Source organism: Amblyomma americanum, chromosome 5, assembly GCF_052857255.1.
Source record: "Amblyomma americanum isolate KBUSLIRL-KWMA chromosome 5, ASM5285725v1, whole genome shotgun sequence".
Classification (NCBI taxonomy): Eukaryota; Metazoa; Arthropoda; class Arachnida; order Ixodida; family Ixodidae; genus Amblyomma; species Amblyomma americanum.
In genome coordinates, this window is record NC_135501.1 from 25,627,415 (window position 1) to 25,643,523 (window position 16,109).

General features: G+C 47.7%; 1 protein-coding gene across 1 annotated transcript in view; it reads right to left on the reverse strand.

Moving 5' to 3' along the window:
* Positions 1–1,506: 1,506 nt before the first annotated feature.
* Positions 1,507–16,109, reverse strand: part of LOC144133748 (uncharacterized) — a 67,850-nt gene continuing 53,247 nt past the window's right edge. The window contains exons 6-7 of the mRNA XM_077666870.1: positions 1,841–1,963; positions 1,507–1,547 (exon numbers count right to left, since the gene is read on the reverse strand). Of these exons, the coding sequence (XP_077522996.1) occupies positions 1,507–1,547; positions 1,841–1,963 (164 nt within the window). The remainder of the gene's footprint in view (positions 1,548–1,840; positions 1,964–16,109) is intronic.

A 16,109-nucleotide genomic window follows, 5' to 3' on the forward strand; every position in this document is an offset into this window, starting at 1 on the left:
ATGCGCAGAGATGCGCTATTAATGATCTACACTGTGTACAAAGAAAAGAGGTCACATTTCCCCTGAAAACTGGGAGGTTGGTGACTGATTGTCTGTGCTGCCCTGTACGGCTGTTGTCTTTGCTGCTTTCCATAACACTTCCGGCGGGATCACGCAAAACCCTGCTCACGCGGTTTCTTGTGCAACCGAAATTGGGGTCGACACAGCAACGTCAGTACAATAGACCGCGCAGGCAACTACCACTGTGCCATACGCCGGTGCCGACCTCGCACAGCTTGCAGTCCTTCAGAGAACGCGGGCAAACACGGTAACCGGCTTATGAAAAGCAATGACAAACGTTCCCAGCGTGAGCAACGGCAAGTAAGGAAAAACCAGAGGTGCCCTGAAAGTATGGAAATGCGTTTACAGGCAGCCCTGAAGACTGTCGGAAATTAAAGATGCGAGTGGATAACAGCGACTCGCTGCTTATGACGCCAGTGCCACTTTTAAACTGCAGTTTGAATAACTCTACAAAAAAATAGCGTCTCAAGAAGTACGAAGCAAGTAGACGGATGCAGTAATATTTTTCTTTTCTTTTTTTTCAAATAAGCCTACTGTTGTTAGTACAGGATCCTTCCTGTCTACTTGGATCGTTCGTCATTTCTGGGCTGCTTTTGCTAAAGAGTCATGTGTGAACCACCTCAACTTCCCGCTTTACTACATTGTCATGTAGCGTGCACTCAGAAAAAAAAGAATTTCATCGGGGCCAGGCTACAGTCGGGAACTTCAAAGAATAAATTAATCAGGCGGGCACTAGTGGCGCTGAGAGCTGTCCTTTCAAGGTACGCTAATAAAGATGGCAAAAGCGAGGTGCAAATATTACTCGTGCTCCATCTCGATGAGGGCGATTTCTCCTTGCACGCAGGTGACGCAGTGAGCAACGTTTTACGCTCCTTCTGAATTGGCGGACATGCATTACTGCGCATGCGATAGACATTCCGTGCCCCCTGAAAACCTCGATGATCTCCCAGCGGCACAAAAGGGTCGCTCCCTAGCGGTGCGACAGTATCCGCTCCGCAAACTGTGCACATTCCTTCATCCTCCACATCACCGCGTCCTTTTGGGTGCATTGATGCAGAACGATCAGCTGCGAGAATGCATTCGCTGTTCTAGCGGGCGTCCTTCCAACACACGGGAGGCGAGCTGTGCACCACCTACCTCCAGCACTTTCTGCAAATGAAAAGAGAGAAAAAAATAAAAAGGCAACATAAAGGCACTCACCCTTGGTTAAGAGCGCAGAACTTTAATTCATAACAGCGACGACTATTATTCCCGCATCTATACATCTCCTGCAGCTTCTGCTTGATTTATCTTGTTTATATGTTAAGTGCACTGCGTGAAATGCGTCTACAGAGCAAAAACGAACTCCTGACGTCTTCCTCTTATGTTTGTGGACAGGACTGAGCATAATCAAATGATGTTTAAAATAGCTATCTTGTCCTTCCATTACAGCTTCCTGAGTCACAATTATACCGCCGGTGACATATCTTGACTGTTGCACTCGAAACCTAACATCGTGGAAGACAAGAAGCAAAATATAATGCGATAAGAATGGCAGATGAGTGAGGCGGACATTTATTAGAGGTCTTGGCACGCAAAGTCACATGGCAAATCTCAACAAACGCTTCAAAATGTGAGTGGCCGCGACCTAAATTTTCTGAAGAGACATTTTCGCAGTACGATAAGAAAAAAAAACTTCAGCTTCACTATAATATTTTTAGCAAAGTGCGTTCAGAGCTAACCGCGATCACAAAAATATTTTGCTTGTGTTTTCGCGCGAGCACCCAAGGCCTCTGCCCACTTTCGCATCCCACGAGCTCACCTCCTGCAGTGTGTGCATGCCACGCAGGCTGTCTTCGAGGGCACTGCAGCGCTCCTGCAGCCGTCGCTCGCGGTCGTTCGGTTCGCGAGCCAACGCGACTGCCTGGATGGGGAAAGCACGATGCGAAAGGCATTAGCATTAAAGGCAGAGCCAGAAAACACCGGCTTTCAACAGCCTGAAAGAATGTTGGAGAAGAAAAGGAGCGGAAACAAAGGACAGGACGTAGGGCAGAGAGTGTGCAGCACGACTGGTAACTAGCAACTAATATTTAATTAGAAAAGAAAAGTTTGCAGTAACAGTGCGCGTTTGTGCGTTGTTGCACCGCGTTTTATTCTAATCAACTCCATTTGGTAGTTGCCACTCGTTTACTCTACGCTTCTCAGCCATAAGTCCTGTTGTGGTTCTTTTTATGCTTCGAAATTTCAGACGAGCCGGCCTGAAACTTCATTCTCTTGAGGCTAAAAGCAGCGTCTGGCAAAGACAGCCCTTGGAGCTCTCACCAAAACACGTTTCAAATTAAGCGTTATCGCTAAAAAATTGGTGGCTAGTGCAGTTTAGACTCCAACCAGCCAAGCTTCATCCTGAAATAAAACTCGGTTTCACATTATGGCTAAAATAAAGTAAATGACGCCAACCTTAGTGCTTCCGATCGAAGCACAACCTGACACTAGTTTACCTCATGTATATAGAACCTGGAGTTAAGATCCCCGTACAGATGGCAGCAAAAGAAAGTTTGGTTTATAATTTTTTCATCCATTCTTTATTTATTTGCAGAATTTCTTTCAAAATATAAGCCATTTGCTGAACCCATCACCATTGGCTATTACAGGGTCCGTTGATGACATATGATTCAAATTCTAACACAGCAGAGGAGGAATGTAATGAATAAATAGAAAAAATATTCTTTTGTACTGTGTTTTAGGTCAGAAAGCGACTCAGGCTATTAGGGACGCCGTAGTGAAGGGTTCCAGAAATTCAGACCACCTGGGGATCTTTAACGTGCACTGACATCGCACAGTACACAGGCCTCTAGAATTTCGCCTCCATCGAAATTCGGCTGCCACAGCCGGAATCAAACCCGGGTCCTTCGGGTCAGCAGACGCAGCGAAACATGTATCGTTGAGGACGAGGAGGAGGAAAATCTTTTATAAGAAAACTTTTCTATGCTCGTCTTCTGAAGTGGAGCTCTCAGTCAGGGCTCAATGTGCCACCTTGATCCTGCAGGCCCGCCAGAGCAGCTGTTGCTGGTCTTCCGGGGTTGTGCAGGTCAGAGCGGTCTCAAGAAGGGCTCTAAGTACATGGCCCCATTTCCCATTGCTATTTTCTTGGGACGCTCGATGAGCCAGCTATGGTTGGACGGGTCCATGCTTGACAGATCTTCTGTGTTCCTTGGTTTCCGTGACCTTTGGCTTCCGTTATGTATGTCATAACAAGCCCCACTTCTCCCTTACCTTGTCTTCTTTTCTCGCTATAGTTTGACAACTTGAGGTGTGAAGCCATCGCACATTCACTCGAAGTGACGAATGCACGCTTAGTTTTCCCTCGTAATGCTTATATTGATGTCAAATGTTTTGGTCAGGAAGTGCTGACTACTGAAAATTTACTGGGATCAAAATTTTTGAGTAGGCGCCTTACAAAAATGAGAAACTCAGCGGGCGATCGGTATTGTCTCCAAACTGCGACACTCAGTGTTGACGGGTCAATAGCCAAGCGCGATGTTACGTCACTGTAGATCGCAAACTGAGCCAAAGGAGCGTTTAGAAGCTATTTGAAGGATCACGCTCATATCTGCGCTCGCGTTTACGGCTTCAACAGTTGTGTTCTCTTGCAGCAGTAACGCGGCCACGCTGAAAGTGAAATATTGGAGGGTCTTTTACACACCAACTTGCTGAAGCAAAAACAGGGACGCAGCTCTTTATTCGAAAAGCAGAGAATTATGCCAGCGTTTCAATTTTCTGACTTGCTACTCTGCGCGCGGTAGTCATTCGTGGAGGGAAAGATGAAATGAAAGGGTTCTAGGAAATGGGATGTAAAAGTTCAGTGCACAGGAAATGCGCAGCGAGAGTGCTGAAAGGAAGGATTAGAGTTTGTCTAGATGATCAGTGTCATGTAATTAATCAAATAAAAAGTTCATAGCGTGTCTCTGTTGCTTTTGGCAGGCCAAAGATCCTAATACACAGTCGAGTAATATAGAAACTTGAGTTGTTGATTCCCTGAGTTGTTCACAATGTCACCGCAGCGGTGGCCTAGTGGGTACAGCATCCGCCTCGCATGTGGGAGGTGCGGCGCTCGATCCCCAGTGCCGCCGGGTACCCAGCAGCGATACAATGGGTGCAAGCTTTCCCCTGCCTGGTGCTCGACTTCTTTAGAAAGAAATTCTTGGAAATTGGATCTCTGACCCCACCTAGTGCAATGAAAACTGCCTTGTCCATGGCGCTCTTTCCCCAAAGCAGCCCTTGTGCCATAAAAACATCTTCATCGTCAGTTTTTTGTAATGTGCACGCTCCTCATCCTACTCTGGGTATTCTAACAAAATATGCGCGACTGCTTCTAATAAGCCGCAGTTGTCGCAAAACAGACTGTGTGCTTGACTTAAACAGAACTGCAACGTGGTCGTAATTGCAGGGTTTGAACGAATTCGGTGATATAGAGCTTCCAGATGGCGAGGATGTCTGGTTGGCTGTCTTGATCTGATTTGTTGGTCGATGCAGTGCAGAATATGGTGAGGATGTATCGGCAAGCTCACCAACCGGAGCTTTTCTTCGTGAGCGCTTTTTTTAGCTAGTTGAGAGGCCTCAGAGCGCCTGAACAAAATCAACTTGTAATTCTGCTGTGATGACCTCTGCGGGCTGCTTTATCCGCTTTTTCGTTTGCTGGGATCCCACAGTAACTTGGAATCCAGTGAAATATGATAGAGTGGCCTGCTCCAATACCCTGGTGGTGTAGGTAGCTAATGTCGAAAGAAACTGGCTGGTGATTATGCTCTTCAACAGGCCGGACAGAGATTACCGTGCAGCTTTTGAATCCTTGCACACAACACAACGGCAATTGATTGGGCGCGAGACATAGCAGACAGCTTCTTTGCACCCGTGGAGCTATGCTGCCGTGGACGAAGCTTTTCGCTATAGGCGTTAGGAAAATGTTTGGCCTATCGAGAGCAGAAAAACACAAGAGTTTAAGACCCCTGTGAAGTCGTACAATCTGTGAAGATGTGGATGTGTGCAGAGTAAATCTGAGCGAAGAAAGTAAGAGCTGCTTCCACTCGCGTCACTTGTGGCATTTGTCTCATCGTGTTTACACCTGCAATGCGCTGGTTTATCTCCAGGGCGGAGAGGTTGCAGGCAGGAAGTTCTTTGCCTGAGTAATATTGTCACGGTCCAAGGAGAACTGTGCAGGTACGCATAGGAGAAAACCCAAGAATGAGGTTGGTCCCTTTGTATTGTTGTTTGTGGTGCCTCAAAAGCGATGGACCTTTAATCCCAGAACCAGGTCTCGCCCGAGCGCGCCTTTCGAGCCAACCGCCGCTTCGTCGTCGTGTCAACCAAGCGCGCAGGCTACGTGGTGCTAGACACGTGGCCTTATTCCCCCGCGAAAGAGGAGCGGCTCGTTGCGAAAAAAGCTATGCACAAGGGCAGAAAGAAACAAAAAGAATAGGAGTGAGGTGCACCATACAATCCATGCTTGTCTGGAGGCGGGGAAAGTGAAGACTGCACTTAGGTTAAGGGGATAAGGTAGCGAAATACAGAGTAAAAGCACCGCTCCGTCAAGTGAAATGTGCGGCTTTAAAAGAAAGCTGAAGCACTTTTCGAAAAAATTTGTTTCCTGCGGCATTTTCTAGTTTTTAGCCCGCTGAAAAGAGATATCTCATTCAAAAAAGTGGAAATGAACGCAATATGCTGTTTTTTGGAAGAAATGCTGTTTTTTGGAAGCCCCCATCGCCTCAGGGCGCCCATCGAACGCCGCTGTTGGCCGCGATTGGCCGGGACCTGTCTGACGTCATCCACGGGGATCTGCGGCCAGCACCGACGGTGTTGCTGCGTAGCGCGTTGCTCCAGCTGGCTTAAGAAGTACGTTTAGGAAATTATGTATAATTCAAGCAGTTTTTTATAGTTCGGACTCTAACCATACATGTTCCAGCCATCAGCGCCTCCAGTAAACTGCGGAACCAATGAAGCCGCGGAATGCGTCGGCAGCTGAAGTCAAGTCGCGACATTCTCACGTGTTGGAAATCTCGATTTGTTTTGATTCATGGGCGTTTTGCGTACCAAAGGGAGTAAGGCTATGGACGCCGTAGCGAAGGGCTCTGCATATTTCAACCACCTGGGGTTCTTTAACGTGCACTTACAACGAACAGTACACGGGCCTGTCGAATTTCGCCTTCAAGGAAATTCGACCGCAACAGCCGGGATCGAGCACGCGTATTTCGGATCAGCAGACGAGTGCCATGACCAATCAGCCACTGCAGCGCTCGAGAGATACGTATGTTTTGCGTAGGTGCATGCGCGTGCCTATCTTTTGTGTAGATGCACCTGCAAATGGCAATAAAAAGCAACGAAATGCGTCGTAACGTTGTTGTGAACAGCTTCAGCCTAAAATTCTGGCCACCAACTTCTTGTAACGCCTGCAAACACGATCGAATCCAGATCACGTGCTTGCTGACACGAGTCGCGCAAGGTAGAGCATTTGTTTGTTCATTTATTTATAGTAACGTGCCTAATTACACCCACTGGCAAAATTTAACTGAAAAAGATTGCCAAACTGGATGAGTTGGAGTGGGTTCACTGCTGTATACAGCAGCGCGAAGAGACGAGACGACGGAGGAAACTCTCGTGTGCGCTATTCCTTCTGTCGGATGTTCGGGCTACGGTTAAACCACGAATCTTCTGCAGTTATCCCCGTACTTTGTTTTTAAAGCGAAAGATTTACTGGCCGCGAACTTGCGATTTCGCCGTGGCGGTGCTCCGAGGAGGCACACGACACCACAACGCGCGCCTCGCCGCGAAGCTGAACCGGTCTGGCAGGGCCGGCGGCGGCTGGCGTACTCGGCGCGAAATGAGACATTTTCCAAATCTCCGCCAGTGTGGTCAGAGTACGCCGAAGCCACCGAACGCGTCGGCGGTGAAGCGCAGTTGGAGTATAGAGGGTCAAGCTTTGTCAGACGTGACGTCGCCGTGCAGCGCGCGCGCGCGCGTTACGCCGAAGTATAAACGCGCCATAACAGAGCCTGCGCTTAACCGCTAACCAACGTATTCGGTGGCGGCATCTATGGGAGCCTCTGAAATCCCCCGCACACTCGCTGAATAAAAAAAAAAAAAAACCCTCGACGAGGCTCGGAATGGAATCAGGGCCTTTTGCGTTTGAGGCGGAGACGCTACCACTCCGCTACGACGGCTCAAGCTTTAACTGTGAATAACGGCGCATCTAGCGAATGCAGTCTTACGATGCAGAACGCGCCGCGGTTTCGCTACGTATATCATGGCCTAACAGAGCTACGCCGTCAGCAATTTTTTTCGCATGTTGAAAACGCTTTTGAACAATATTTATGGCTGCGTTTCGGAGCTAGCATTGCTGCTCATCAAAAATAGTGTGCGGCGTGATATAGTTGCTGCTCTTGCGTATCCAGATAACCAGCAGAATTACTTGTGTCAGGTATACGCGTACCGCAGTTCCTCAACTTTGCCGTTATGACTCAAGGACAAATTTACATGAAACTTGTCGGCATTGGCGACCGTCAGCCATGGCCAAGCGCTCATGAATGCAAATGTTTGCATTCCTCAAATATACTAGTTTGATATAATAGGTTTGTTCTTCAATTAGGCGCAGATGCATGTGCTGCCCACTGGTGAAAGATTGAGAGAATTGCTTGCGCTGCCATGAGGTGCAAGAAATAAGGAAAAAGCATAAAGGCACACAGTGCGTAACAAGATCGAAAGAGTTCAAGACTGTGTCCCTCACTAAGGCAGTGCTGGAAGTGGCTAACGAGAACAGAAAACTGGGCGAGTTGGAATCGATTCATCTTTAAGCAGCGCGAAACACAGGACGTAGGTGAAGAAACACTTGACGACACGAGCGCTGTGCTGAACTTTTATTTCTAGAAGGGTTAGTTATATAGGCACCAAAAGTACCAACCGAAAAACGCAAAAATCAAAATCATAAAATTATCGCTCGTGTCGTCTCGTGTTTCTTTCACTACGTCGTGTGTTTCGCGCTGCTTAAAGATGGAAGTGGCTCTAGCTCAGCATGGATGTGAACCAGCTGGCAAAGGCAAAAAGTTTACTATTAGGTAAGGAAGTAATATTAAGAAAAGAGAAATATTGAAGCACATATTTTGTACATCTTTAATTACAGGCGCGAAAGCAGACACAACACAAGGAAGAAAGACGGACGGAGCGCCTTGTGTTTCTGCCTTGTGTTGTGTCTGTTCACGCGCCTGTAATAGAAGATATACAGTGACCAACTTGCCCTGCAAGACGTTCTTTTAAACACATATTTTGTGCTGGCAGTTTCAGTATGCTGCGTACCGCCAGTTTGTCTGGTTAACGGGCCGGAGGCTGGCAGAGAGAGAGGAGGCTGGTTTATATACATGGTTCGAGCATTACACAGAACACCTCAACAAGAGAAAGCAAACGGCACTGGCAGAAGGTTACATTGATCGGTCGTTCACTCAAGCGCGGGCCGCAGCGAAGCAAGCACAGCCTTACGGTCGACTCTCCGTGAATGTCGTCACTTCCACAAGTTCTCCCTTTCAGCCGTCCCCACTCCGGCGCTTCCAGAAGCGACGATGGCGTGTCGGCGGCGGTTTTTAAGAACCGATTGCAACGCTTTTTGCGGACAGAATCGACAAAATATTTTCACACATGATTTTCAAGGTCCCTTCTTCCCAACCGCAGCATTTCATGTGATTTGAAAACCGGTTCAGCTTCCCTGTAAGATCACCACATGTATGATTGCTGGCAGCTGACGCCGAAGGTTAATGGTGACAGAGCCATCAGGAAAAACTTTATTGTTGACGCTGTTGAGGCGGCACAGTACTTTGTACGGACCGAAATACCTATGAAAGAGATGAAGTCGAGAGTTCGACGAAAACTCGTCTGGTCGGGGACAAACATGTTGACGAAACGTCTGTTTTTGTTTTTGTTTTCTTTGGTCGGCGCTCCTTCTTCTTCGTCAACACCTATGAAAGAGCTTTTCGCACAACCCCTTGAGGTGCACGGGGCTCCAAACCCACACCTGGTGGCACGGTTCGTAGTGCGAGTCCTTGTGCCGATCGTTATAGTGTCAGGCATTGGCGGATTGCTGTTTATTGATATGCGCGTGAGCCAGCTGACGGGCTTGCTCTGCTCGCTCCACGAAGTGGCCTGCGTCAGGTGAGACTGCTTCAATCCCGCATCGTAACATCGAATCATCATCATGCGGAATTCCCTGCCGCAGGCGAGACGGAAAGGTGTACAATGGTAAGGGTGGGGGGCTAGTTGGTAATCCATGATTAAAAATATATAGAGCGCAACATAAAACAGACAAACACAAACACGAGAGCAGACACACGAGCGCTTACTTCCAGTTGAGGTTTGTTGACAGGAACAGTTATTTATATCGTAAAACCAGAATAAAAACTAGAGATATGAGATATACGGGCCTTAAATTTTCAGCAATTCCAATTCAGCGTCTGCCAGGCCAACCCAGGGCGCACTAATACAGGAATCTCGCAGCATGGCAGCAGGCTCAACTATCTCACGCACTATTTGGTCAGAGCGCCTATACACCACAGAACCGCTGGTGAGACCTGGCACACACGCCCATTCGATGCCGGTATCTTGGTCTTCTTCTCTGCACTCACGAAGATGCAGCGCCGAATTTCTGGTGCCCGTTTCGTGGGTTCCATAATGGTGATCTTTCAACCGCTCGTTCAAACGCCTTCTTATCTGAATGACGTAAACTTTTCTGCACGAATAAGGAATTGAGCACACTACGCTGTAAACACATGCAGCATATGGCTCCTGATGCGCTATGGTACACCTCCTACGTTCGTCATTCCCCACGTTCACGCGCGCTACCATATTCTGTAGCTTCAAAGGGGCCGCAAATACGATGTTCACTTCGCTACGGCGTCCAATCCTCTGGAGTCGGTGCGCCACGTTTTGAATATAAGCTACTACGACTACTTTCCTGCTTCCGCGCGATAGCTGGCGTCCATAAGGGTTTCTCGCAGAAGCCTCTTGCTTTTCTTCCTTCAAAACCCGTTCAACAACAGACACAATTGTAGGCTGAGGGTACCCAGCAGCATGAAAGCGAGCCAAATGCTCCAGAAAACCTTCTTGCATGCTGTGGGCGCACGGCTTTTGTATCGAGTTATTCAGGCACAGGTTAGCGATTGCTCTCTTCGCCAGTTTAGAATGAGCAGACCGGAATGACAGGAGCTGCTTGTCTCTCCACGGCTGATATTTCCAGCGTGTGCGGCTCTCCGAGAAACCGGAAGGAGCCTTCTACGTGAAGCTTATCGGTTACTTGCAGTGGCTTGAGGTATTGCTGGAAGGTCCCTGCGACCTCCATGACCAAAAACTGCACTTCTTTTCCTGTTCTGCACTCGAAGATAACAAATAATCGTCGACAAAACGAGATACCTGACAAGAGGGAAACCTGATAGAAGAGAGGACAAGCTTCTTCTGTCCTTCCGTCCTAGAATAATGTCGCTGAGAACCGGGGCGATGCAAGAGCCCATGCAGACCCCGCTCTTTTGCCTATACAAGTTTGCTTGCCACTGTGCAATTGTCGAGTGCAAATACACGGTGAGTAGTTCAAGGAAGCTGCCCACTGTTAGCCTGTAGAATTTTGAAAGCCAAGCGTTCCATGGGAATCTTTGATCTATTCTACGCAACAAAGCAATTCATCCTCAGGGATTGAATAGTAGAGGTCCTTTCTCCTTAGCACGTGTGGTGGGTCATTTAAAAAAAAAGGGTGTCAAGAGCATCTGATGGCTTTGGCATGAACATACCTGTTGGAAGCACAGCAAACCCACCCTCTTTATATGCTGTCAAGCGGGACAATATTTGTGCTTTCAAGCAGGAAACGACAAGTGCCAAAAGCAACTGTCGGCTTTTAGGTTTCTAGCGCGAAATTACGTCTACATCTTCAGCGATGCGTCTGCTTCCTTCTGCATCTGCAGCGTATATTGTGACCCGCCACACGAGGTACAGAAGCTCAGCCAGTGAAGCAGGTGGTTCTACGGCGAACCTAGGTCCTAGGTCAAGTACTGCACTCACTTTTGCCAAGAAATCCCATTCAATGGTGTGAAAGCTTGTTGCAGGGCTTGGTACATCCTTTCCGCAGATTACATGATGGAAAGCTCGTCGCCTCACTGAAAGCACAACAGAATAATTTTGAGTCGGAGACTTGCCAATCTGTGGAAAGGATGCCCCAATCCCTGCAAATCAGCTACGCTCAGCTTCCACACCACTGAAGTGGATTCCTTGGCAGAAGAAGTGAGATACTTGACCTAGGACCGAAGATCGCTGTGGAAGAACCTGGTTCATGGGCTGAGCTTGTGTCCCTCGTGCACCGGGTCTCTCAAGATCCGCTGCAGATACAGACAGAAGCATATGCATCGCTGAAGGTGTAGACGTAATTTCGCTCCCAAAGCCGAGAAGCCAGCAGTTGGCTTTGGAACGTGTCGTTTCCTGATTGAAATTACGCTCATTGTCTTTCTTGACAGCAGATAAAGAGTGTGGGTTTGCTGTGCTTCACACAGGTATGTTGATGTCAAAGGCATCAGATGGTCTTGACAACCTCCTTAAAATGGTCTAAGAGCACTTGCTGGGCTAGTTGGTTTTGGTTCATAATTAAATAGTTCTAGGCGCAAAAAAGGACAAGACACATAGGGTAGGAGACAGGATGGCGCTTCGTCCTGTCTCCTATCCTATGTGTCTTGTCCTTTTTAGCGCCTAGAACTATTTAATTATGATCCTCAAAATGACAGACCACACGGTGCTAAGGAGAACAAAGAGCAAAGCCAAGATATTGTGCAAAGGAGAGAAGTTGGATGGCCTGGTTCGCGCAACTTAGAACAGTAAAAAAACTGAACTTAATGCATTCTTTACTGGCAAAACTCACAAGTAGGAGCAACCACGTCGCGCCATAATTTCGAAGAATGGCACTTGGTAGAAATCTGTAGCAGTTTACCTGTAGCAACAGCTTAACAAGCTGCCCATCGACGACCCATTCCATGTACGGGGGTCGAATGAAGTCTTGGATTTTTCCAAGACACCGGAAAAGGGCGTTAGGCGTGTTCCATTCATATTAATGACCTCTACTATTCAAACACTCAGGATGAATTGAATTGTTGCGTAGATGAGAGCTCGAGTCCTATTGAACGGTTGGCTTTCAAAACTCTTCAGTCTAGCAGTGGGCAGCTTCCTTGAATTACTCACCCTGTATTTGCACTCGACGATTGTTCAGTGGCACGGAAACGTTTATGTACAAAAGTGTTGGATCTGCATCTGCTTTTGCATCGCCCCGGTTCTCAGCGACTTGTTCCTTGCACGGAAGAACAGAAGCCTCTCCTCTTTTCTTTCAGGTTTTCCTGTTGTCCAGGTATTTTGTTTTGTCGACGATTATATAGTTATTTTGGAGCGCAGAACTGGAACAGAAGTGCAGTCTTTGGTCATGGAGGTCGTAGGGACATTCCAGCAATGCCTCAAGCCACTGCAAGTAACCCATGAGCTCCCGTAGAAGGCTCCTTGCGCTTTCTAGACTTCTGGCTTGTGTTCTCAGAGAGTCGCACGCGCTGGAAACATGAACTGCGGAGCTGCAAGCAGCTGCTGCGATTCCTGTAGGCTCATTCAAAACTGACGAAGAGAGCAATCACTAACCTGTGCCTGAAGAAAGCGATATACAAGTCGTAAGCCCACAGCATGCAACAAAGTTTCCTGGAGCAGGTGGCTCGCCTTCGTGCCGCTGGGTACCCTCCGCCTAGAATTGTGTCTGTGGTTGAACGGCTTTTGAAGAAAGAAAAGCAAGAGGCTTCTGCAAGTAACCATGATGGACACCAGCTTGCGCGTGAAAGAAGGATGGTAGTCGTCGTCCCTAATATTCACAACGTGGCGCACCGACTAAAGAAGATTGGACGCCATAGCAAAGTGAACATCGTCTTCTCGGCCCCTATAAAGCTAGAGAAGCTGGTAGCGCGCGTGAACGTGGGAAATGACGAACGTAGGAGGTGTACCATAGCGCACCAGGAGCCGTTAGTTGCATGTGTTGAAGGTGTTGTGCACTCAATTCCTCTTTCTTGTGTAAAAGTTTACGTCGGTCAGACGGGAAGGCGTTTAACGAGCGGTTGAAAGTACACAGTTATAGAACACAGGAAACGGGCACCGGAAATCAGGTGCTGCATCGTCGCCGATGAAACGAATATGAAGATACCGGCATCGAAAGGGCGCGTTAACCAGATCTTACCAGCTGTTCTTGGGTGTAAGGCGCTCTGACCAGATAGTGCGGGCTGCTTTGATAGCCATGCTGCAAGCTTCCTGCATTAGTGCGCCCTCCATTGCCCTGAGAGACGCTGAATTGCAATTTTTAAGAGTTAAGGCCCGTATATCTCATATCTCTTGTTCTGTTTGGTTTTCTGGTTTCAGCATGTGACTTGTCCTGTCAATAAACGTCAGTTGGAAGTAAGCGCTCGTGCGTCTGCTCTCGTCTTTGTGTTTGTCTGTTCTAAGTTGCGCTCTATACATTTTTAATAATTGAACGGGGTAAGCTTGTTGGTTTCTTGCGTCGCTGTATTGTACGCGAAGGTGACGTACGGACAGATCTCGTCCCACTTTTTATTCTCAACGCCCACGTAAATCAAAATCATATCCGACAAAGCTTTACTGAGGGAGGCTTTCTGTTACGCCATTTGTTTTTGAATGATGCTCTGCAGATTTTCGACGGTCTGTATGGGTGAAAGTTAATCAATCAAGAATCAAATTATGATTCTCGGTCGAGTGTTACTAATATCAAATCCTCTGTTGGTTTACCTTCCTTGGCATCCCGTCGTAAGATAGCAAGAATCTGTCTATTTCATAAAATTTATTATAATTTTCACCAACTGCGTGAGAGCCTAATTATGCCCCCTTTAAGATCATCGCGACGCTTGTAAAATTGCCGTAGTATTCAATGCATTCATGTTTCAACCAATGCGTTCAATTCCTCGTTCTTGCCAGCTGCCATCGCCGAGTGGAATGTCCTTCCAGACAGTGTTGTGAATGAAGTTAATTCCCTAAAATTTTAACAGATGTTAATTGATTTATTCCCCAAATAATTCCTGTTGAAGGCCTTTTTTTTCTTTTTCTTTTGTTTACTCACTTACTTGCTTGTTTTTCTTTTGAAGTGTTCACAGTTGTATCTACATGTGTTAAGTTTATGTTCCAATTTTGTTCTTTGTGACATGATTACTGTTCGCCCCCCCCCCCTTATGTAATGCCCCCTTGGGCCCTTAAGGGTAAATAAATGATAATAATGATGATGTCCCGTAGGAGCCAAGGTGTAAACACCTTGCATAGATGAGTAATGATGGTCGACGGGTTGCCGTGTGTAAGTACAATGTCGTGCATAAAGAAGTGAGCAACTTCGTCGGCAGTACCTCGCGCAAGGGCCTTCGTTCCAGCATTGCGGGTCATGTAGTCTGTGGAGACGACGATCCACTTGTGGCCGGTCGATGAAAGAGGAAATGGTCCCCGAAGACCCAAGCCAACTTTTCCGAGTTGCATTTTTGGTGGCTCCATGCACTGTAGCATGACGGGAGGTATGAGTGCAGGTTTTGTTCGCCTTTTGTATCGCTGGCACGTCTTCAACATAACGCTTGACGCTTGAAGTAAGCTGTGACCAATAATAGCTCCGCCATGCTCGGAATAGGGTGCGAGTGAATAACAAGGTGACCGGAAGTCGGTTCGTCATGGTAGGCAAGTAGTACTTCGCCCCGATGATCAGGCGCTATGACGAGTTGGTACATTTCCGGCCTGGAAGTAGAGTTCTTAAAAGCACTCCAGTCCGGAGGCAGAACGGTGATAGCCTACGAGCTCAGTGCCGTTGTTTTGCAGGATGCCCACCATCTCTACCTGTTCGATGAGCAGCCGCAGCTCAGCGTGGGCACGCTGTCTGGAAACGAAGTCTGATGTGCTGACTGCTCCGAGGAAGCTTTCCGCGTCGGCGTGTCTTGTGGAGGAGGATCGACGAGTGCGCGCGACAGGCTGTCAGCGTGTAAGGAGAAAAAGTACCCCAAAGCAGGTTTGAACACTCTCCTAATTCCTCGTTCCGGGTCGCCGCAGTGATTCACCTGCTTGCTGAGTTTTTGTACGCGCCCCAATCCGGGGATTTCGCAATTGATTTCTTAGGGGATTTCTGCGCCGAGACAGGTTATACAAGGATTGGGTAACGATCACTTCCACATGTTTCCAAGTCAGTGCACCTTCAATATTGCGTGCAAATGAACTGATTTGAAAGGTGAGGTCGATGCAGCTTGTGGTCGTCGGGCCTTGGAGGTGGGTACGCGGCCAGCATTCAGAGGTTCAATTCAATGTTTTGAAAGGAGGCCGGCAAGTTTTCGAACATTGCTCATACGTGTGTGAGCTGCTCAAAATATCATTACGATCACTGAAGTCTCCACAAGCTATATTCGGTGAAGGCGTCGTGGCTACTAAGTCGGCAGGCCTTGAACTGTCGAATGACTTGCTTGGCTGCAGATATACTCCAATGAGAGCGTACTCTTGCTTGCCAGTCACTGTTACGGCACACATGTCTTCGTTGCCACTATGACACGGGACACCAATACAAAAAGCAGAATAGCCTTACGGAAGGCTATCGGTAATCTGGGGACATCATTTTGTAGTTGTGAGTGATGAAGACAGTATCGTTGTAATCGAAAATATTCCTCGACACGCAATTCTGAGATGACGATTTCCGCCTACGATTAAGGTGCTGTGGTCGGGAAATCGAACATTGTTTCCCATCCTCCTCTGAAACGCTAAACGCGCCGCCATTTTTATGCGGATAAATATCCTGAAGGGGCTTTCAATCGATGTCTAAGATTTTCCGATGAGGCACCAAGAAGCGTTAGGGTGAAGTGCTCTCAAGCTTTTGAGACATGAAATGCTGTGAAATGCTCGCGAGTCCGCAAGGAGGAAAAGGCGTTAAGTGGAAACGGAGAGAAATGCACAGGTTTGGTGCAAACACGCTGAACGCTCTTCTAGAGCTGACAAACCAGTAATAACTGCTT